This window comes from Streptopelia decaocto (assembly GCF_964273445.1).
Source record: "Streptopelia decaocto genome assembly, chromosome: 26".
Classification (NCBI taxonomy): domain Eukaryota; kingdom Metazoa; phylum Chordata; class Aves; order Columbiformes; family Columbidae; genus Streptopelia; species Streptopelia decaocto.
The window spans coordinates 957,011-978,273 of NC_138681.1; the positions used below are offsets into that span (position 1 = coordinate 957,011).

The window sequence follows — 21,263 nt, forward strand, 5'->3', positions numbered from 1 at the left end:
CGCTGCGCCTCGGGCTCGCCGCTCCGCCACCCGCTCTGCTGCCGTAACCGCGGCCGCCGGCCCCGCCGGAGCGGGGGGCTCGGCGGGACGATGCTCGGCAGCATCCCGCCCACCGGGCGGCCCCGGGAGGGGCCGGGGCTGCGGGGAGCGGGGCGGCGAGCCCGCCCGTAGCCGCCCGCCCGGGCCCGGGGGTGCTCCTGGCAGCGGGAGCCCCTGCGCCCGGTGCCGGCGGAGGATGCTCCAGGGCGGCGGCCGGACCCTCGCCCGCGGCTCCCGCCGCCCGGCGCTGCCCCGGGGGCCGGCGGTCCCGGGCGGGATGAACCCCCGGCGGGGGCCCGGTGCCCGAGGGACGGCGACAGAGGAAGCAGCCCCGGGGCCGCGTTCTGGCTCCGGCCGGGAGCTCTAGGCCGGCTCTGCCGCCGGCATGCGAAGGTACCATTGAGGCCGGTTCCGTTCCCGCGACACCCCGCGGAGCTTCTGGGGGTCCCGGTCCTGCGTGGCCGTGGGCGCTGCCGCGAGCACCCGTCCCAGGGGACTGGGAAGAGCTGCTGTCAGCATCCTTCTCCAAGGCGGAAGGCGGAGGCTGGCCTGTTCTGCAGAGCGTCCGTTCCTGCTTCCCCGGCACCGGCTTCGTCCTGGCGCGGTGCCGCCGGCTGCCCCGGGGCTCCGGGGCCGCTTGTCCCCGCTCGCCGCCCGGGGCAGCCATGCCGTCCCCCAGCGAGTCCAGCCGCTCACTGACCGGCCGCGCGTCCCGCAGCCTCACCCACCTCCGCGTCCAGCGGACCTGGCTGCAGGTCCTGCTGGTGCTGGGCTTCATCCAAATGATCCTGGGCGTCCTGATCGTCACCTTCAGCCTGGTGGCGGCCACCATCACGCCCTCCACCAAGATCCGCCACTCCTGCCCGTCCTGGGCCGGCTTCTCGGTGAGTCTGGGGTAGCGTACGGAGGGGTCGGGCACAGACCCGCTCTGCTCGGGTCAACACCTCCCTGGATGCTGAATTTGTCACCAGTCCCAAGGGAGTGTGGCCCCGCTGCTCCCCCACCCTCTGCCTGTGGCTGCCGCGGTGCATTGTGGGAGAATCCTGGGGGGTTCCCCGGGGTGACTGCGTGCGGGATGGAGACCCCTGGGCGCAGTGCAGGGTGCTATCGGGGGTGCATGGGGGTGACGCGCTCCTGGTCACACCCCGAGCAGGTTTGTGCAGGGAGGGGTGCGCGGGCGCTGCGGTGGCGGCGAGGGGGACAGGGTGTGCCCGCGGCGCTCGTGGGGCGGGGGCAGGACCCCGGCAGGCCCTTGGTCACCAACGGTGACCGTGCAGCACCGATCCTGGCCCAGAGCACCCGCAGTCCCCAGGCTTTCCAGTGCCCTGAATCAGCAGTTTCTCCCGGCTCGTGGCACCGTTGTCCCCACGGCCCTGCCACTCCCAGGCCGGCTCTGGGTCCATGGGGCTCAGGGGGCTCTGCCCACGGGTGGGGGGTGCTCTGGGCCCCTCCACCTGGCAGAGACCCCTCCTCATCCTCATCCTCATCCTCATCCTCATCCTCATCCTCATCCTCATCCTCATCCTCACCCCCGGGCTTGTGCATCCGCAGCTGGCGCTGTCTGGGCTTGTTGGCATCGTCTCCTGGAAGCGGCCGCTCACGCTGGTGGTAGGTGGTGCAGGGGGGACATGCTGGGGAGGGCAGCGTGGAGGGGCCAGGAGGCTCCCCGCGCCCCCCCGGCTCCGCGCTCGGCCGGCAGCCCCTCTCCTCCCCGCCGCAGGTCACCTTCTTCACGCTGCTGTCGGTGCTGGGCGTCATGCTGAGCCTCGCCGGGTCCATCCTGTCCTGCCAGAACGCGCAGCTGGTGACGTCCCTGGGGGCCTGCGAGAGGGTGAGGCCGGCGGGGGGGCTGCGGCAGAGCCCCCGGGCGGCTCCTCCGTGGCTGCGGAGCTCTGGGGACGCGGGGGGCTGCAGAGCAGGGGACGCAGCGGTGGCTCCTGGGGAAGGGACGAGCACCCAGATGTCCCTCACGGCGTTCCTTGTCCCCAGGAAAGGGACCTGTGTGTCTGCTGCCAGACCCCCTCAGAGCCCCCGCCCGCCTCCTGCAGCCGGCACAGCGAGATGCTCACCATGTACCCCAACCCCGACTGCCGCAGCATCCGCGTGGCGCTCAAGGTGGGGGACGCGGGGGGCGCCCGGGGAGCGGCAACGCGATGGCCGCGGCTCACCCCGCTCCTCCCCAGGACCTGCTCTTCAGCGTCTGCGGCTTGACCGTCTTCTCCACCATCGTCTGCACGCTCTCCGCCGTCGTGTGCTGCATCCAGATCTTCTCCCTCGACATCGTCCATGTGGTGCGTCCCAGCCCCGGCCCAGCAGCAGGCGGGATGGGGGTGGCCCTGGGGTGCCAGGGAAGGACCCGGCCCCAAACTGCGTGTGGATGAAGGCCCGGGACATGCGTCCCTTGCTGGATTTTGGGGTGGGGGGTCCCAACTCTCCCTCCTCTCCCTGCAGCTGGTCCCCCAGCGCTCGAGCTCCGTGACGCTGGAATGCACGTCCCCCCCCGACACCTTCCTACAGAGCATGATGGACTTTGAGGAATTCGTGCCCCCGGTGCCGCCACCCCCCTATTACCCACCCGAGTACACCTGCAGCTCCGAGACCGACGCGCAGAGGTACCGGGCTGGGGCGGGATTGGGGGGTCCATTTGTCCCCAAGCAGAGTTTGTCCCCAAGCAGAGTTTGTCCCACCTGACGTGGCTTTTCCTGCCTGCACAGCATCACCTACAACGGCTCCATGGACAGCCCCATGCCGCTCTACCCCACCGACTTCCCCCCGTCCTACGAGACGGTGATGGGGCTGCGGGGGGACAGCCAGGTGGGGTCCGGGGGCGCAGGGAGGACCAGGCTCCCGCTCTCCCGCGCTGACCGCGCCGTCCCGCAGGCCACCCTGTTCGACTCGCAGCTGACGGACGGCTCGCACGCCTGCGCCTGCGACCGCGTCCCCTCCATCGTGCTCAGCGGGGAAGGTGAGCGCGCCCGGTGACACCGCGGGACGGGACAAGGACTCGCGGGGTCTCCCCGGCAGCTCTTCACCCCCACGCGCTCTGCTCCTCTCGCAGTGTCCATGGACAGCGGGTCCCTCATCATGTCCGAGATCATGGACATCCCCGGGGACAGCAGCCCGTCGGAGGACTCGTGCCTCCTGGAGCTGCAGGGCTCCATGCGCTCCGTCGACTACGTCCTTTTCCGCTCCATCCAGCGCAGCCGCGCCGATTACTGCCTGAGCGTGGACTGCGTGCAGTGCAGCCACCACGCGCGCAGCCCCACGCTGGGCTTGCAGGGGCCCTTCGAGGAGCGGCCCCAGCCCCGGGTGCGCGGGGAGCGCTCCTACTCCTGCTCCACGGAGGAGCCCACCCACGACGGCATCTTGGTGGGGGGAGCCGTGACCCACAGCTGCAACCGCCTGGAGGGGCTGGCGCGCTGCGCGGGGCCCTGCTTCCCTGAGGTGCGGCTCAAGGAGAAGGGCTCTTGTCAGGGACGCGGCGGGCGCTCCGCAGGGCCCGGCGCCGGGCGCCTCGGTCACCCGCGGCGGAACAGCGAGACCTCCTGCCCTTCGTCGCCGGGGCTGAGCCAGCGCCCGCTCCTGAGGTCGCACAGCGACCCGGGTGTCCTGATGGGCGGCCGTGCTGGTAGGTGACACGTGTGTGGCCGCGTCCTGGATGCGCCGCGGGGTTCCGGCTGCGTTTGTGTGCTGGGGGGGCTGAGCACGCTCTTTCTGCTCCCAGCAGATTTCGGGGAAGTACTTTATACCAAAGCACTGGAGGACACTGTGTCCAACTCCTCTGCGGATACAGGTCAGGGCGTGCATACACTGGGATATACTGGGAGGTGGGGAGGGACCCCTGCAGCCCTTTGGGGGTCAGGCTCACCCCACTGGGATGATGGAGTCGTGCGCTGGTACCGTTGCCTATTGGGAAGGGGGGACAGTGAGACCCCCGTGGGTTTTGGGGACATGGTGAGCGGCGTCGCGGTGCTGAGCGGCGCTGTCCCCGCAGGGCTGTGCTCGGCAGCCTGTCTGCTCCGCCACCCACACTGTGACTCCCCCCTGCTGCTCCGGGCCGGCTCGCTGGGGAAGGACAAACCGCTGCCCCCCAAGAAGGTGACGCAGCAGCTCTCGCAGACGGCGACCCGCTCCCTGGGGGACCTCAAGGTGTGCCGGGGCACCCGCGGGCTGGTGGCCCGGTTCCTGCAGAGACCCCGGCGCAGCCGAGCGCCCAGCGTGGAGCTGCCCGGCCACAGCGCCCAGGGCCACAAGCAGGTGAGCTGCAGTAGCCGCGGTGCTGCAGGGGACAGGGCCAGCTCCTCTTACCCGGGGAGCCCCATCCGCACCCTCTCCGCTCCCCACTAGAACGTTTCCACTGGCCCTTCTGGGGTCTCTGTTCCCCTGCCGCGCACCCCTCGGTGCACGGGGCTGCAGGCAGAGCCTCTTTCCCCGGCACTGTTGTCACCTGTTGTCACCCAGCCCTTCTTGGCGCGCCGGTCCCTTCCCCTTGGCCGCCGCCGTATCTGCGAGTGGGAAAACCACGTGTGTCACAACAGCTTCGGCTTTGTCCCTGAGTCACCGCGGCCCGTAGGCAGCTGCTGGGCCATCCCGTGCTCATCTTATGGGATGCTGGCGACCTTGGGACGCCCCGATGGGAGTGATCCCGTCCTTAATGACACCGTCCGCGTGTGACGCACGCCGCTGCCGCCCCCGCTGCCCGTCCCGCTGAGTGCCGGGGGGGTGCTGCCCGCGCCCCCGCTGCCCGTCCCGCTGGGTGCCGGGGGGGTGCTGCCCGCGCCCCCGCTGCCCGTCCCGCCGGGTGCCGGGGGGGTGCTGCCCGCGCCGCCGCAGCCCGTCCCCACGGGGTTGCAGGTTCCCTGGAGCGCCGGGCCGGGAGCGGAGCGGCCCCAGGAAGGCATCCACCTGCAGAGCTGCGGGGACCTGAGCTCCACCTCGTCCTTGCGCCGGCTCCTGTCCACCCGCCGGCTGGAGCGCGGCCGCCTGCGGAGCCTCGGCGGGAGCTGCAAGGAGAGCGTGCTGTGACCGCGGGGACCGCGCTGGGGGACGGGGGTCCCGCTCGGGGCCAGGGCCCTCGGACGTTGCTCGGACGTTGATTCTCGGCAGGGCTGGGTCCTGCGCCAGCGCCCTGGGGGCTCGGCAGGGTCCTTCCCCAGGGCGAGGGGCTGGTCCCCTGGGGTGGCCGCTGGGGGCCGAGGCGGCCGTGCCTGTCCCCTGCCCTGTCCCCTGCGCTGTCCCTGCCCTGTCCCCTGCCAGCCGTGCCTCTACTCTGGGATAGCCATGCCTGGCCCCTGCTCTGTCCCCTGCGCTGGCCGTGCCTGTCCCCCACCCTGGCTGTGCCTGTCCCCTGCCTTGTCCCTTTGTGCCAGCCGTGCCTGTCCCTCATGCCAGCTGTGCCTGTCCCCTGCCTTGTCCCCCGCCCTGTCCCCGTGCCAGCTGTGCCTGTCCCCGCCCTGTCCCCGTGCCAGCTGTGCCTGTCCCCGCGCTGGCCGTGCCCGCCCCGGGGTCCCAGGCGCGTTGCGGGGCCGGTCCCGCGCGCTCGCAGCCCCTCGCTAGAGACCGAATAAAACGTGGTCACGTGGTCGCCTCCCCCGCTCGCTCCCGGGACCGTGTGGCCGGCGGCACCGGGGAGGGGCGGGACCGCGCGGGTCAGCTGAGCGGCCACGTGACGGGGGCGGGGCACCGGCCGCTCGTGTCCCCGGTGGCGGCTCCGCGGGCGTGGGGCGGCGGGTCCCGGTGCGTGGCCGTGGGGGCGCAGCGTGTTGCGCAACCGGGGCGGTGCCCGGTACCCCGCGGCTCCTGCCGGGGTTTCCCGGTACCGGGGACGGAGTGAGCGACCCCGCCGCCCCTGCGGCTCCGTGTCCCCGCGTCCCCGTTGCCATCGCTGGATAGAACCGGCGCCCGCTGTCTTGCCCAACCGGGGCCCAGCGCCGCTCCTGCACCCGTGCCCCGGGCGTGGGCGGAACGGGAAGCCCGGGTGGCCTTAAAGGCGAGGCCGGCAGCGCACCCGGGACCGTCGGTGCGGCCGGACCGGCTCGGGGTGTCGCCGGGACAGACGGGTTCCACGGTGCTGCCGGTTCTCCCGGGGGACACGGAGGGGCCATGGGCGCCGCCGTTGTCCTGGGCTGGCTGCTGCTGCTGCTGCTGGTAGCGCCACCGGCCGCAGGTGAGCACGGGGACATCGCGGGGGCGGCAATGGGACAGCGTGGCCGGGGGACCCTGGGACAGGCGCAGGAGCCGGGGTGCCCGGCGGTGATGGGGTGCGGAGCGCGGGGGCAGCGGCGGGACGGCCTGGCAGGGCCATGTCCCGGAGCAGCGGCCGCCCCCACCCTGCCCGTTCCCCCCAGGCGCCCGGCCCTGCAGCCCCAAATACTTTGGGCGCGATGCCATGGTGTGCGTCTGCAACGCCACGTACTGCGACACGCTGGACCCCGTGGAGCTGCCGGCGCCGGGCACCTACGTCAAGTACGAGAGCAGCAAGGCCGGCAAGCGGCTGGAGCGCAGCCAGGGGAGCTTCCAGCGCAGCCTGCGCGCCCCAGGTACCCGCTGCGGGCGCTGGGGCCACCGCGGGACCCCGGCACCCGCCCTCACGCCGCCTTCCCTCCCTGCAGACCTCATCCTGACCGTGGACGTGACGCAGCGGTACCAGAAGGTGAAGGGTTTTGGTGGCTCCATCACCGACGCAGCTGCCATCAACATCCTCTCCCTGCCAGAAACAGCCCAGGATCACCTGCTCCGCTCGTACTTCTCTGAGGAAGGTGAGGGATGGGGACAGGGGATCCTGCAGCCTGGCGGCCAGTGGGGCTCGGAGGCCACTCGTCCCACTGTCCGCCTCTGTGTGTCCCACCCCGCGGTGCCCCAGGGCTGCAGTACAACCTCATCCGCATCCCCATGGCCAGCTGCGACTTCTCCCTGCACGCCTACACCTACGACGACGTTCCCTTTGACTACGAGCTCGCCCACTTCAGCCTGCGAGACGAGGACACCAAGATGAAGGCAAGCGGTAGCAGGGTGCGATTTTTGGGGGGGCACAGGGGCTCAGCTCAGGCGATGCCCTCCTGCAGATCCCCCTCCTGCACCGAGCCTTGGCCATGAGCAAGCAGCCGCTGTCGCTGTACGCGAGTCCCTGGACCTCCCCAGCCTGGATGAAGACCAGCGAGTCCTATGTGGGGAAGGGCACGCTGAAGGGACAGGCAGGGGACAAGTACCACAAGACCTGGGCCAACTACTTTGTACGGTAAGAAGCTCCTGGGGCTCGGGGGAGATACCCAGGGGCTCCCCAGTGGTGGAACTGGAGGGACCCCCCAGCTCACCGCTCCCCCCTTGCCCCCCAGGTTCCTGGATGAGTACGCCAAGCACAACCTGACCTTCTGGGCGGTGACGGCGGAGAACGAGCCCACGGCCGGGCTGATCAACAACTACCCGTTCCAGTGCCTGGGGTTCACGGCCGAGCAGCAGCGGGACTTCATCGCGCGGGACCTGGGCCCCGCGCTGGCCAACAGCTCCCACCGCCACGTCCGCCTCATCATCCTGGACGACAACCGCATCCAGCTCCCGCACTGGGCCAAAGTGGTGAGCGCGGCGCATCGCCATCCCGCAGCGTGGAGCCTGTGGCCGTGGCTCTGTCCTGCGGGACCCGGTGGCGATGCACTCTTCTCCCTGCCAGGTCCTGGAGGACGAGGAAGCAGCTCGTTACGTCCATGGCATCGGCATCCACTGGTACCTGGACTTCATCGGTCCCATCCAGGACACGGTGGTGCCCACTCACGAGCTGTTCCCCGACTACTTCATCCTGGCCACCGAGGCGTGCCTGGGCGCCCATTTCTGGGAGCGGGACGTCATCCTGGGCTGCTGGGAGCGGGGGAACCAGTACAGCCACAGCATCCTGACGGTGAGGCCGCCGCGCGCAGCGGGTCCCGGAGCGGGGTGCTGGTGCGTCCCCCCTTCCGTCAGCACCCCACTCTTTGGGCAGATGTCTGGGATGTCCCGTTACAGAACCTCAACAACTACGTGACCGGCTGGACCGACTGGAACCTGGCCCTGGACCTGGAGGGGGGACCCAACTGGAGCAAGAACTACGTGGACAGCCCCATCATCGTGGACAGCAGCGAAGGCGTCTTCTACAAGCAGCCCATGTTCTACCACATGGGGCACTTCAGGTGGGTCGGGGCCCCCCCGGCACCTGCCCAGCTCCGTGGTGGCAGGAGCAGCTTTTCGGGAGGGGAGCAGGGCGGGTGTGTCGGGAGGAGCGCTCGGCCGGGGTCTGACTCGCTTCTGGTGCCCGTGCAGTAAGTTCATCCCCGAGGGCTCCCAGCGCGTGGGGCTCGTCGCCTCCAAACAGTCCAAGAAGACAGAGCTGGAATACACGGCTTTCCAGCGCCCCGACGGTGCCGTGGTGGTGGTGGTTCTGAATCGGTGAGTGCAGGACCCGTCCCGCCAGGCGTGTGCGGCTCAGCCCTGCGCACCCCGCGGCTCTGACCTGCTGCTGCTCCCCTCCAGCTCCCTGCAGAACGTCACCTTCGGCTTGGCCGACACCGTCGGCCTCATGGCAGCCGTGGCTCCGGCCAACTCCATCCAAACCTACCTGTGGCGGCGGCAGTGATGGGGCTGGCGTGCCCGCGGCTGGCCGGGGGTCTGATCCGGAGCAGCCCGGCGCTGCCCGGGGGCGCGGAGGAGGTGGCTCCGCGCTGTGCGTGCCGCAGCAAAGCCTGGGTGAGCCAGAGGAGCGAGCCGAGCCGGGAGCACCATGTAGAAGAGCGGGGGGCACCGGTGCCCCGGGGTGCAGATCCCGCAGGCTGTGAACGCTGTTCTTACCGCTGCTCTGACATTAAATGCTGATGCTGCCTCAGTGTCTGTGGCTGGAAGAGGAAGGGCCGGTTCTCTCCCGGGTGCTGTGGTTTGGTGCCACCTGGGCAGGGAGCCTGTGGGTTCTACCCTGCAAGCTCCGGGTCCTGGAGCAGGATTTGGGGCGGAGCGCTTGGTGGGGAGCCCTGGGCAGGGTTTGTGGCCACGCTTCAGCTTTCTGCGCTTTTCCTGCTCCGTTGGAGCCGCTCGCACCGGGTGCTGGGCTGGGGGGTGTGTGGGTCACATCGCACCCAGGCCAGGGTGCTGGGTGCTCCATGGGCTTAGGGTTTGAAGACAGAACCAGCTCAAGGAGCAGCTCAGCAGGGTGTGAGCTGGCTCGGGATGGGGTCAGGACGTCTGCAAGCTTCTCTTTGGGCTTTGCAGGGACAGGCGTGCCAGGCTGACTGTCCCCTGCCATGGGGTGCACTGGGCCCACCTGGGGAGGGGGTAGAGCAGCCCCCGATGCCACGAGGAGGCTCAGGGTGCACTCGGGGCTCAGCACCCATCACGGAGCCAGGGCAGCTTGAGCAAGCGGGCGCGGGGCCAGGAGTGGGTGCTGAGCGCGGGCGCACCCCGGAAAGGGGGAGGAGCTGGGGCAGGGCGCGCGGGCGGAGGAGGAGGAGGGCAGGGAGCGCAGGATTGCAGGCGGGTGAGGCCGGGGCGAGCGGGGTCAGGGTGCTCCCAGCGCTGCGTGGGCCGGCACCGCCCGCGACGGGGGTTCAGTGGGTGCCGGGGTCACCCGGGGAGCTGGCACGTCCCTGCGCCAGGATGCAGGAGCCCTGCGACCCCATATTACCCAAGTCCTGGTGGCACAAGCATCCTGCTCCTGCCCCGAGGCTGTTTGTGTTTGTCCACAAGAGGGACATATTTCTCCAGGATTGACACGGAGCTCTGCTCCCAGCATCCTGGGGCAGGACTGTTCTTCCACCTGCTTCTTCCTTCCAACGTTCTTATTTACCGTCTTCCTTTAATTTTTTACCAGCCCTGGTACTAAAAGCCAATCCCCAGGTGCTGAACCATCCCAGGACATGTAACTTTGTCCCTGTGCTCTGCTCGGAGGGACCGACTGAGTTAAATGGAGAGGGGGCGAACCCTCCAACCTCATTAGACTCAGCTCATTAATTCTTGTGCAAAGTGCTGGTGGGACTGAGAGGATGGGACCCCAGCATCTGTAACTGGTGCCCACCAGCAATGGCTGGGAGGACGCTGGAGCCTGAGCCGCTGCCGCGACGCTGCACCGCGATGCCGCACCGCGACTCCCGCTTCGGCACCGACGTGTTTGGAGCCGCCATCCCCATAAAGCCAACTCACCCCAGCTCCATGTCCATGGGGTCCCTGTCCCCACTGGCTCACGGACAAAATTCACCCCCCCAGCTCCTCCGCCTGCTGCAAACCCCGTGAGGAAACCCGTGTGCTGGGAGGGGTGTGGAGAAGCGGCTCGGGGAGGGTTTGTTTGGTGGGGTTTCCCGGCACCTCCCGTGCCACCCGCTGCGCGCCGAGGTGTCGAGGTGCGGCCGTTCCCCTGGGTCTCACTTTTCCTGCTCATCAGGAAGCTCTTATCTCCTATCAGCCCGCGCTGCCAGGGCTGAGCTCCAGCAGCCTCCGCGCTGGTTTTGCTCTGGGGAGCTGTGGGGCTGCCAGGTTGCGGTCGGCTTTGGGGAGGCAGCGCCAGACCCCAAAAATGAGGTGGGGCATCCTGGGTGCTCGGCACGGGGTCAGGAGGCAGCTGATCGCTGCGGTCAGCCAGGACTGACCTGTTAATGACTCCTCAAAATTGGGGCTTATTAGCCTGGGTGCAGCACCGGGCTGGCACGTTTGTCACAGCTGGAGGTGGCAGAGCCGCGGGGACAGGAGCTTCATTCCAGCCCTGCCTGTTTGCGCCGTGAGTTGTCATCGGGGGTGCCCGGCCCTGTCTGTCCCCTCCCCGGCGGCAGCTGGCGTGGGTGCCCACGGGTGGCAGGCGGGGGCGCGGGACCGTGGCAGGGCAGCGCTGGAGGGTAGAAAGAACTGGGATGAGTTGAATTGCCCCACAGCTGCATCTGATGTGCCAGAAACGGAGAGAATTAGTCACGGAGCCCGGAGAGGGAACGGAGCCGGTTGACCCTGCGAAGAGAAACTCTGAGCTCTGGTGTTCATGCTCTTGGACTTTTTGGATGGGACGGTTGGTCTTGGAGGAGCGGGGAGTGTTCCTGGAGCAGAACTGGGGGGTCGGGGCAGCGGGTTCCCCTCCGTGGGTCTGGTTGTCGTCATCGTGGGCTCCTGGGGGCTCGCTCCCCACTGCCACCTTTGTGGTGGGCGATGCCAAAGGCTCGGGCACAGCAGCACAGCCACGTTTGCCACCGTCGCCTGGGGGTCCTGGACCCTCCCCACGCTGGGTGTACCGGCCACAGCAGCTCTGGGGGGGCAAAACAGGGGAGCTGGGGTGACGGGCAGGGGGTAATCACCCAAGGTGCTCGTTAGCAGGATGCTCTATGGCACCCACAAGCTCTGCTGTGCTCTAGGGGCTCATCCAGCCCCAGCCTGATGGAGGAATGAAGTCAGGTCTTCCTTCACGGCGTGCGGTGGATTCTCGGAGGTGCCCCGTGCTGCGTCTCTGTGTTGCTGAGGATTGTTGGGAGCCAGCACGATGTCCCCGTCACCCCTCTCTGGTGGCTGATGCCCTCGCACGGTAGCGGGTGGCGAGGAGGGACCCGGCGTTCCGCGGTGAGGGGACGCACGATGCTCCGGGTCCGAAACCAGCGGTAGGTTGGGGACGGAAGGAGCGTGAGGAGGAGCTGTGGGGACAGGTGTCGCAGCAACACCCCGTCAAGACGAGGTGGGGAGGCTGGAGCTGCCTGAGGAGGAGGAGGAGGAGGAGGAAGGCTGGCGGCAGCCCAGCCCAGGGAGAGGTGGAGGCGGGTGGGCCGTGGCCTCCTGGGAGGGATGGACCCACCTCACCCTCCCGCAAACCGAGGGTCTTTGGGGGTGGGGGGCAGGACGGAGCGTGCGGCAGGAGCTCCCCAGCAGTGGAAGGAGGAGCAGGGAGGAGGAGACGGCGCTGATCCAGCGGGGAGCACAGCCCGCGCCGCCACCCCCTCCTGCACCCGTCTCTGCGTGGGCTGGGGTGCCCACGCTCGCACGCTCTGCTCCCCAGAAGCCACCGGAGCCGGGGGGGACACGGAGGGGCCATGGGCGCCGCCGTTGTCCTGGGCTGGCTGCTGCTGCTGCTGCTGGTAGCGCCACCGGCCACAGGTGAGCACGGGGACATCGCGGGGGCGGCAATGGGACAGCGTGGCCGGGGGACCCTGGGACAGGTGCAGGAGCCGGGGTGCCCGGCGGTGATGGGGTGCGGAGCGCGGGGGCAGCGGCAGGACAGCCTGGCAGGACCACGTCCCGGAGCAGCGGCCGCCCCCACCCTGCCCGTGCCCCCCCAGGCGCCCGGCCCTGCAGCCCCAAGTACTTCGGGCGCGATGCCATGGTGTGCGTCTGCAACGCCACGTACTGCGACACGCTGGACCCCGTGGAGCTGCCGGCGCCGGGCACCTACGTCAAGTACGAGAGCAGCAAGGCCGGCAAGCGGCTGGAGCGCAGCCAGGGGAGCTTCCAGCGCAGCCTGCGCGCCCCAGGTACCTGCTGCGAGCGCTGGGGCCACCGCGGGACCCCCCGGCGCCGTGGGCTCAGCCGGGGTCTCTCTCGCAGGGCTGCTGCTGATGCTCAATGTCTCCGTGCTGTACCAGCGTGTAAAGGGTTTCGGTGGGTCCCTTTCTGACGCCGCTGCCCTGAACATCCTGGGGCTGTCCCAGCCAGCCCAGGACAACCTGCTGTGCTCCTACTTCTCCGAGTACGGTGAGCGACGAGGGTGACAAGGGCTGCTCACGGGGTCCCGGGAAGCAGCTGCACCCATCTGTGCTGCAGGGACACCCGGCGCCTGCTCCTGATGCTTTTGCTGCTCCGCAGGGATCGAGTACAACCTCGTGCGGCTCCCCATGGCTTCCAGTGACTTCTCCGTGCGCCCCTACAGCTACGACGACGTCCCCAACGACTACGAGCTGAAGCACTTCAGCCTGGCGGAGGAGGACGTGAAGATGAAGGTGGGGAAGCCGTCGGTCCCCGTCACCTCTCCTGCTGGAGCTCCCGCACATGCCGGGACCTCCGTGACCAGGGTGGGAGGGTGCGTGGGGACACCCCATGGGAGCCGGCGCCTCCTCTGGGCCGTGTCCCAGCACATCCCAGTTGGTACTGGCAGGACGTGGAGCTGGGGACACATGGTTGGTGCTCGCAGGGGGTCTCTTGAGTGCTCCCCCTTCTTCCCGCCCTGGGCGCCATGGTTTTGGGGGGCTGAGACGGACCCTCTGCCCCCTCCTGCAGATCCCCCTCCTGCACCGAGCCTCGGCCATGAGCAGGCGGCCGCTGGCGCTGTACGCCAGTCCCTGGACCGCTCCAGCCTGGATCAAGAGCAACAGGGACGTCCGTGGGACGGGCACGCTGAGGGGACGGGCAGGGGACAAGTGTCACAAGACCTGGGCCAACTACTTCATCAAGTACTGTCCCCTGGGGCCGGGATGCTCGAGGACCGTAAGGGGCCGAGGAACAGGTTGGGGCAGACGGGGGCGGCTGACGCCGCTCCCCACCTTTTCCCCACCAGGTTTCTGGATGAATACGCCAAACACAACGTGACCTTCTGGGCAGTGACGGTGCAGAACGAGCCCCGCGCCAGGATCCCCACCTTCCCCCAGTTCCCCACCGTCTCCTTCACCGCCGAGCAGCAGCGGGACTTCATCACCCACGACCTGGGGCCCGCGTTGGCCCGCAGCCCCCACCGCACCCGGCTCCTCATCCTGGACGACCAGCGCATGTACCTCCCGCAATGGGCTGAGACGGTGAAGAGCGAAGCCCACGGCCCTGCCCGGCTCATCCCTCTCCCTCCGCTCCCTGTCCCACTAAACCCTTGGGTTTGTGCTGACGATTAAGCCAGCAGCTGCTCCCAGCCCTAGACAGAGCCGGAGTTAAACCAGGTCTACCAGAGAGGGAGCTGGGCTGGCTGATTTGGCAGCACCGCCTCCGCGTGTGCCGGGCTGGAGCAGGGACGGGAGGTGGCATCCGTGTCCCAGATTCCCGCCGTGTGGCACCGACAGGCACTGCTGCCCCAGCTCCTTCTCCGGGTCGAGTTTCGGCTGATTTGGCTTCCCCATCGCGATGCCAAAGAGCTGTTTGTGGGAATTAACCTGCCAGCTAAAAGGAAATAAAGGTGCTCCTGCCTTGAGCGAGGCTGGAGCTGCTGGGGAGGGCGCAGCGTGGCCCCCTGTCACCCCAAATCGGGAGCACCTGGGGACAAGGCAGGTGCAAAACCAGCCCTTGGAGGGGGATGCAAAGGGATGACTGGTCAGAAATGGGGGTGAGGTGCCCACCAAGGGGCACATCACCCCCCGCACTCTGTGCCAAGCAGCGTGCTGGAGCCACGTTGGGGTGCTGCTCGTGGCTCGTTGCTTGGGGTGCTGAATGGAGGGGGATGCAGGCGTGCGGTGCCTGCAGGAGGGGACAAAGGGGGATGTAAGCGGCCCCAGGGACCCCACTGGTGCGTGGGGTCTGTGTGTCCGTCCCCACGGGGCTCAGGGCGCTGGTGGCCCCGATGTGAGGTGTCTCCTCTGCTCCCCCCAGGTCCTGGGTAACAGCACCGCTGCCGGCTACGTCGCCGGCGTGGCGGTTCACTGGTACCTGGATGGCGTCGTCTCGGCCACCTGCAGCCTGGGGGCCACCCACAAACTCTTCCCCGACCACTTTCTCCTCTACACCGAGGCCTGCAACGGCTTCCTCAGCCGCCAGTTCTCCGTGGCGCTGGGCTGCTGGGAGCGAGGGGAGCGCTACAGCCGCAGCATCCTGACGGTACGACCCCCGCACCGCCCGCCTGGCGCTGGGGGCTCGGCCCGGCCCTGCTCAGCCCCTTCCCCCCTGCCCAGGTCCTGAACCACTTTGTGACCGGCTGGACCGACTGGAACCTGGCCCTGGACCTGCAGGGTGGCCCCAACTGGGTCAAGAACTACGTGGACAGCCCCGTCATCGTGGACAGCAGCAAGGACGTTTTCTACAAGCAGCCCATGTTCTACCACCTGGGGCACTTCAGGTGGGTCATGGGCGGAGTGGGGGGGCTCGGGGGCTGTCACCAGCCTGGGACGGGGGTCACAATCGCTCTCTGCTCCTCTCCCCGCAGCAAATTCATCCCCGAGGGCTCCCGGCGCGTGGGGCTGCGCAGCATCCGCCAGAACCGCTCCTGCCCGCTGGAGCACGTGGCTTTGCTGCGCCCCGACGGCGCCGTCGTGCTCGTGGTCCTCAACAGGTCAGGTGGCAGCCTGGGTGGGGGGACGCTGGGCCACAACCCGCTCAACCCCTTCGCTCCCCAGGTCCAGCTGGGATGTGCCGTTCGGGATCTGCGACCCCAGCGTTGGTTTCATCGAGACGGTGTCTCCGGCCAACTCCATCCAGACCTACCTGTGGCAGCAGCAGTGACACCGGGCAGGGGGGGACAGCACCGTGCGGTGGGGGGGTCCCCGGGGGTCAGTTATTCCCCCGCCCTTTCCAGCATCCTTCAATGATGGGAGCGGGTGGTGACCCGGTGCAGCAGGGATCCCCCAGCACGAGGGGCTGTGGGTGCTCCTGACACCGGGGTCTCCCATGGCTGATGTGTTGGCGCTTCCCATCCTCCTCCCCACCCCCCAAAACCCTCCAGCCCCCAAATCTCCCGCCGCTCCGTCTCCTGGACCACGCTGCCACACGTGGCTCCACCGAACCCTTCGCGTGTCGCTCGGGCGCCAAGTAAAGCCGTGACGCGCTCCCTCCGGAATGCGCCGTCCCCATCAGCGTTTCCTTTACGCTCTCGGAAAGGGCTCGGCTCTCCTGGCGAGGGGCGAGGGTGCCCCGAAGGGCTCCGGCCCGTGGCCGGCATGTGGCCGCCCTGTTCGGCGCTGCAGCTGGAGCCCGCGCCGCTCGCCAGCTCTTGATTCGTTTCAGATGTGCTGGTGGCTTTCCCGAGCCTACTCTTATTCTTTTTTTGGTTTAATTCTTGTATTTTTTTCAATCCAAATGTCCTGATGCACCAGGGCGGACACTGTAGAAAATGGAGAGTGATTCTATCAATGTCCCATCCACCAAACGTCACAGGCAAAATTGGTGCCGTCTCTCAGAGCTCATGTCCGGCCACCCTGAGCTGGTGTGGCCTCCGGACAGAGTCCCCTCTATCCCGGCTGTGACCGACATGGAGCTCCCAGCCCGCAATTACCTGACCAGCCTGTTTGCTCTCCTTAAATACCAGTTACAGTATTTGCTCGCTCCAGCCTTTGGGAACGTTACCAGCATCTTTGAAGTCCTGGAACGAGAAAGCCAGAGCGCTCCTTGGCAAACTCCCCTTCTGTGGGAGCTGCGGAGTTGCTGATGTCGGGGGAAAAAAACCTAAAAAAATAAGGAAAAAAAGAGTTTTAACAGCTGTTTTCTGGGAGTGCAGCGTGAGGGCGGCCCCGGGCTCGTCTCAGCCTTGTTCGTGGAGAACATCTCCCCATCCGCTGCTTTTATAGATGTTCCTGGGTAGCGCTGGGCTGCCTGCGCTGCCCAAAATACATCAGAGCTGTGCCATGCGCACCCAGAGCTCCGCACCCCAGATGTTCAGCGGCGCTCGGGGACGCCGGGGCGGGGAAATGCTTTGGCACGGCCCCTCTGTGCTCCGCAGCCGTCTGGTGCGCGTCTGGCGCGGGGCTGGCACCCCTCTGTGCCAAAGTGCCGATGGGGAAAGCGAGGGACGCAGCATCCTCGGTGCTGAGGGCGAGGGGCTCAGGGGAGGCTGGAGGAATCGTCCCCATCGTCCCCACCGGCTGCAGCCTGTGCTGGGGGGTCCTCGTGGTCCCCAGGTGAGGGTCACCCTCCCAAGCGGTGTCAGGGGACACCAGGCTGGGCAGACCCCACCTCCCCCGTGGCTCCAGCCCCCTCCTTTCCCCTGCCAGGCAGGTGCCTGCAATTAGGAAAACACCCAAATTAAAAGGTGTGGAGCCCAGACTTGTTTTGCAGGTGATAAAACTGCTGCAGCCCGCTCCACCCAACCTGCCCGCGGGCATGGGGGGCGCAGCCCCACGGCGGGGGCGAGCGGGACCCCGGCGAGCAGCGCCTGAGCCTGTCGCCTTCTCAGCGGGGTGGCAGGAGTGGGCGACACTGTCCCCGCCACGCTGGCGGCTCGCGGGGTTCCCCACGGTGCCTCTGCCCACACCGGGAAAGCGGCTGGTGCAGCCACAAGTGGGACACGAGTGACATGGGGAGCTGGTGGGCATCTTGCGACCCCCCCGGCTTCCCTCTGGCTGCCGGGATGGGTTCGGGGAGAGCTTTGCAAACGCTGCGGTGGGTGGTGAAAGTTCTCATCGGGGAGAGCTTGCAAAATCATCCCCGGGCTCCTCTTCAAATGCACCGAGTCCCATGAGCCGGCACCTCCCGGACTCACCTTTCCTGCTCCACCGGCCGCTGCCGCCTCCTCCCGGCGTGGCCAGAAAGCAGGTCCTGCCGCCACACAGCCGGCACAGACGCGGCGAGAGGGATTTCTGGCAGCAGGTGAGTACCCCGCGTCCGGAGCGGCTCCATCCATCGGTGGGGACGGTCCCCAGGCGGTGGGATGGTGCTGAGGCTGTGCCCGCGGCGCTGGCCGGGCATCGCGCCTGGGCAGGGATGGGCGCGGGTCATCCTGCCTGGCCCTGGTCCCCATCCTGCACGAGAGCAGTGGCCTGGCCCTGTCCCCTCCTCGCCTCCCTGGGGACACCAGCCTGGCGCCGCGGTCCCAAAGTGTGGAGGTGGCACTTTCCAGGCCCCTGGTTGAGAAGCTCCTTGTGCGGCATCACGGGAATGACGGGGAAGGGTGGGAGCACCCACAGCGAGCAGGGAAACGCGGGACCCTCTGTGGCAGAGGCTGGACCCCCAAATTGTTCTGGCTGTCACACTCACGGGTTTGGGGTGTGGAGCTGTTTGCGCCGGTGGCAGCTCAGGAGGCAGTGGGGACATGTGGTGGCACGGGATGGCATGGCGTGACACAGCCACGGGATGAGCAAGGAGGGAGAAGGAGTGGGAGGGAGATGACGGGAGTGCACTGAGTACAGCCGGCGGGGGCGGCCGGGCATGCCGGGGTGGCACAGGCCTGGGGAGATGCACCCGGCCGGGATGCGGCCAGAAACACCCACGGGCACCGACGGGGCAGGAGGGAGGGCGAGGGCTGGGCTGGGACTGCGGGGACCAGGCGGGGTGGCCGGGGGTGCTGGTGCTCCCCGAGGCGTTGGGGCGCCAGGGCTGTCCCTGCGCTGGGTCCCTGTCCCTTTGTGGCGCTGGGACAGGGCGAGAGGAGCCGGTTGCTGACACCCGCTCCTCTGTTCCCAGCGCCGGTGTTTGCCGTCGGCACCCGTCTGAGCCGAGCCGTGCCGTGCCGCAGCAGAGCTGCCATGAGGCCTGGGTGTGCCGGCGCCCTGCGCTGGCTCCTGCTGGCGCAGGCGGTGGCGCAGGCAGCGGGTAAGTGCTGGTGCCACGTCCCCAAGCTGAGGTCAGTGGTTCGGGGCGACAAAGCCACGGGTTTGGTGGCCATGGCGGGTGGAGAGGGTGAGCTGGGTGCCTGCCCGGTGTCTCCTTGTGCCACAGGTGGCCGTCCCTGCAACGCCAAGGACTTCGGTCACGGCTCACAGGTGTGCGCCTGCAGCGCCACGTACTGCGACACGCTGGACCCCGTGGTGCTGCCGGCGCCAGGCACCTACGTCAAGTACGAGAGCAGCAAGGCCGGCAAGCGGCTGGAGCGCAGCCAGGGGAGCTTCCGGCAAAACGCCGAGACCCCAGGTACCGGCAGGGCCGGCGCCCACCCGTGTGCCGCGGGACAGACGCCGTCCCCGCGCGGCGGCTGCGACGCTGCTTGTCCCCTGCAGATTTCCACCTCACTCTGGACACGGCGCAGCGGTACCAGAAGGTGAAGGGCTTTGGCGGCTCCGTCACCGACTCGGCTGCCATCAACATCCAGTCCCTGTCCAAGGATGCCCAGAACCACCTGCTCCGCTCCTATTTCTCCGAGGAAGGTGAGATGCTGCTGGGTAAAGGGGTCAGTCTGTCCAGCCCCCCCTGATGGGGGTCTGGCTGCTGAGACTTGTGCTGGGGGGCTGGGAGGCTGATGGGAGATGGAGGGACCTGCACGGGTGCCCATGGCCGCCTGTCCTGTCCCCAGGCATCGAGTACAACCTCGTGCGCGTCCCCATGGCCAGCACCGACTTCTCCGTCCGCCTTTACACCTACGCTGACGCCGTGGGCGACTTCGAGCTGAAGCATTTTAATCTGACAGAGGAGGACACGCAGATGAAGGTGAGCACGAGGGGATGGGACGGGATAGGATGGGATGGGGAAGCATCCTCCCGATGATGGGGAGGGGGAGGACTCGTCCTATGCTGCCAACACTGGGGCAGACCCACTGAGCTCGCTGCCATCCCGGTTGTCCCCAGATCCCCATCCTCCGGGCAGCCCAGGCGATGGCCAAGCGGCCACTGTCACTCTACGCCAGCCCCTGGACATCCCCGGTGTGGATGAAGACGAACGGCGCCATGACAGGGAGGGGGACGCTGAAGGGCACCCCCGGGGACAAGTACCACCAGGCTTGGGCCAAGTATTTCATTCGGTGAGGGGCCACGGGAGCGCGGTGGGCGCCGGGGTCGCCGTGCCCGGGGCTGGTGCGATGGAGCCCTTCACCATCTTGCCCCCGTGCGCAGGTTCCTGGATGAATACGCCAAATACAACCTGACCTTCTGGGCGGTGACGGCGGGGAACGAGCCCACGGCCGGCGAGATCGTCTTCTACCCGTTCCAGTGCCTGGGCTTCTCCCCCGAGCACCAGCGGGACTTCATCGCGCGCGACCTGGGCCCCGCGCTGGCCAACAGCTCCCACCGCCACGTCCGCCTCATCATCCTGGACGACCAGCGCGTGATGCTGCCTTACTGGGCACAAGTGGTGAGTCCCCACGCGAGATTTCCCACCCCCACAGGAGATTTCGCAGCCCCACAGCGGGTGTCCCAGCACCGGTGGCTTCTTTCTCTTATCAGGTGCTCAAAGACCCCGTGGCTGCCGGCTACATCAGTGGCATCGGCATCCACTGGTACCTGGACTTCCTGGCACCCATTGACCTCACGCTCTCCATCACCCATCACCTCTTCCCGGATTATTTCCTCCTCTCCACCGAAGCCTCCACCGGCTCCTATTTCTGGGAGCCCAGGGTGGTGCTGGGCGACTGGGACCGCGGGAGCAAGTACAGCCACAGCATCCTGACGGTAGGGCTGCCTGGGGAGCGCGGATGTCCCCGAGCAACCCCACCCCCAGCGCGGCTCATTCGCTGTCACCTGCCCCGTTACAGAACCTCAACAACTATGTGACGGGCTGGACCGACTGGAACCTGGCCCTGGACCTGCAGGGGGGACCCAACTGGAGCAAGAACTACGTGGACAGCCCCGTCATCGTGGACAGCAGCAAGGACGTTTTCTACAAGCAGCCCATGTTCTACCACCTGGGGCACTTCAGGTGGGTCATGGGCGGAGTGGGGGGGCTCAGGGGCTGTCACCAGCCTGGGACGGGGGTCACAATCCCTCTCCCTGCAGCAAGTTCATCCCCGAGGGCTCCCAGCGCGTGGGGCTCAGCGTCTCCAAGAGGTGCCGCGGGTGCAACCTGGAGCACTCGGCTTTCCTGCGCCCCGACGGAGCCGTCGTCCTGGTGGTCCTGAACCGGTGAGCGGCTCAGCCCCGCGCCCCGGCTCCCCGCCCTGCTGCCCCTCTGACCCCTCCGTCCCCGCAGCTCCCCCGCCGACGTGTCCTTCGGGATCTCTGACCCCCGCGTGGGCTCCATCGAGGCCACGGCTCCCAGCGACTCCATCCAGACGTTCCTGTGGAAGCAGCCGGCGTAGCGCGGCGATGGAGGAAGGTGCTGGCACTGCGAGGGTGACGCTGGTGGAGGGCTTGGGGACTTGGGGACAGGTCCCTGCGTGGGGGGCTGGGGCTGCAGAGCAGCCCCACAACGCCCCCAGGGACCCGTTTGATCTGAGGACCGCGACGTCCGCTCTTTTCTAGATGTTGTCATAAAATAAACAGGTTTTCTACAACCTCGCCTGCGCACCCGCTGGTGCTGGTACCTGCTGAGCCCCGCGGGCTCCATCGCGCCTCTCCATGGGTTCTGTGGGGCACCAAACCGGGGACCCATCACCCCGAGGGGTGGCAGCTCTGTCCCCGCCGCCTCTAGCAGCATCCGTGAGGCAGGACAGGGAGCAGGCGCTGGCAGGGACGCGGCGCCGGCAGCCGGCATGCAGCACAAGGCCCTGACGTCGGCAGCTCTGGCGTCTCCCCCGGCCGGAGCAGGCGGCCGCGTGCTGC

The 21,263-nt window shown here is 68.1% G+C and overlaps 3 protein-coding genes across 6 annotated transcripts; all 3 read left to right on the forward strand.

Annotated features, from left to right (window-relative positions):
* Nucleotides 1-31: 31 nt before the first annotated feature.
* On the forward strand, nt 32-5,503 carry ENTREP3 (endosomal transmembrane epsin interactor 3). 4 transcript variants are annotated; one of them, XM_082073370.1, is made up of 13 exons: nt 426-432; nt 570-923; nt 1,591-1,647; nt 1,760-1,870; nt 2,029-2,154; nt 2,223-2,330; nt 2,491-2,651; nt 2,754-2,853; nt 2,920-3,004; nt 3,098-3,667; nt 3,764-3,832; nt 4,034-4,296; nt 4,894-5,503. In XM_082073370.1, exons 2-13 carry the CDS (start codon nt 705-707, stop codon nt 5,062-5,064), a joined length of 2,040 nt encoding a protein of 679 aa, XP_081929496.1. In that variant the 5' UTR covers nt 426-432; nt 570-704; the 3' UTR covers nt 5,065-5,503. The 4 variants fall into 4 exon arrangements, with proteins under 4 accessions (XP_081929497.1, XP_081929499.1, XP_081929498.1 ...); XM_082073371.1 differs by having other exon boundaries at nt 32-923; nt 3,767-3,832; XM_082073373.1 differs by lacking the exon at nt 4,894-5,503 and adding an exon at nt 4,578-4,883 and having other exon boundaries at nt 32-923.
* A 210-nt stretch (nt 5,504-5,713) lies between these two features.
* On the forward strand, nt 5,714-8,887 carry LOC309450482 (lysosomal acid glucosylceramidase-like). Its single transcript, XM_082073374.1, has 10 exons — nt 5,714-6,205; nt 6,387-6,578; nt 6,651-6,797; nt 6,902-7,035; nt 7,104-7,276; nt 7,374-7,611; nt 7,706-7,930; nt 8,035-8,198; nt 8,329-8,454; nt 8,539-8,887. The coding sequence occupies exons 1-10, from the start codon at nt 6,142-6,144 to the stop codon at nt 8,639-8,641; spliced, it is 1,566 nt and encodes a 521-aa protein (XP_081929500.1). The 5' UTR covers nt 5,714-6,141; the 3' UTR covers nt 8,642-8,887.
* Nucleotides 8,888-12,038: 3,151 nt separating this feature from the next.
* LOC309450389 (uncharacterized protein) lies at nt 12,039-20,869 on the forward strand. The gene is made up of 21 exons (XM_082073224.1): nt 12,039-12,114; nt 12,297-12,488; nt 12,562-12,708; nt 12,820-12,953; nt 13,231-13,403; nt 13,508-13,742; nt 14,521-14,745; nt 14,820-14,983; nt 15,071-15,196; nt 15,261-15,362; nt 17,267-17,445; nt 18,259-18,387; nt 18,514-18,705; nt 18,792-18,938; nt 19,085-19,218; nt 19,356-19,528; nt 19,620-19,857; nt 19,950-20,174; nt 20,258-20,421; nt 20,499-20,624; nt 20,692-20,869. Exons 1-21 carry the CDS (start codon nt 12,051-12,053, stop codon nt 20,798-20,800), a joined length of 3,378 nt encoding a protein of 1,125 aa, XP_081929350.1. The 5' UTR covers nt 12,039-12,050; the 3' UTR covers nt 20,801-20,869.
* Nucleotides 20,870-21,263: the final 394 nt, after the last annotated feature.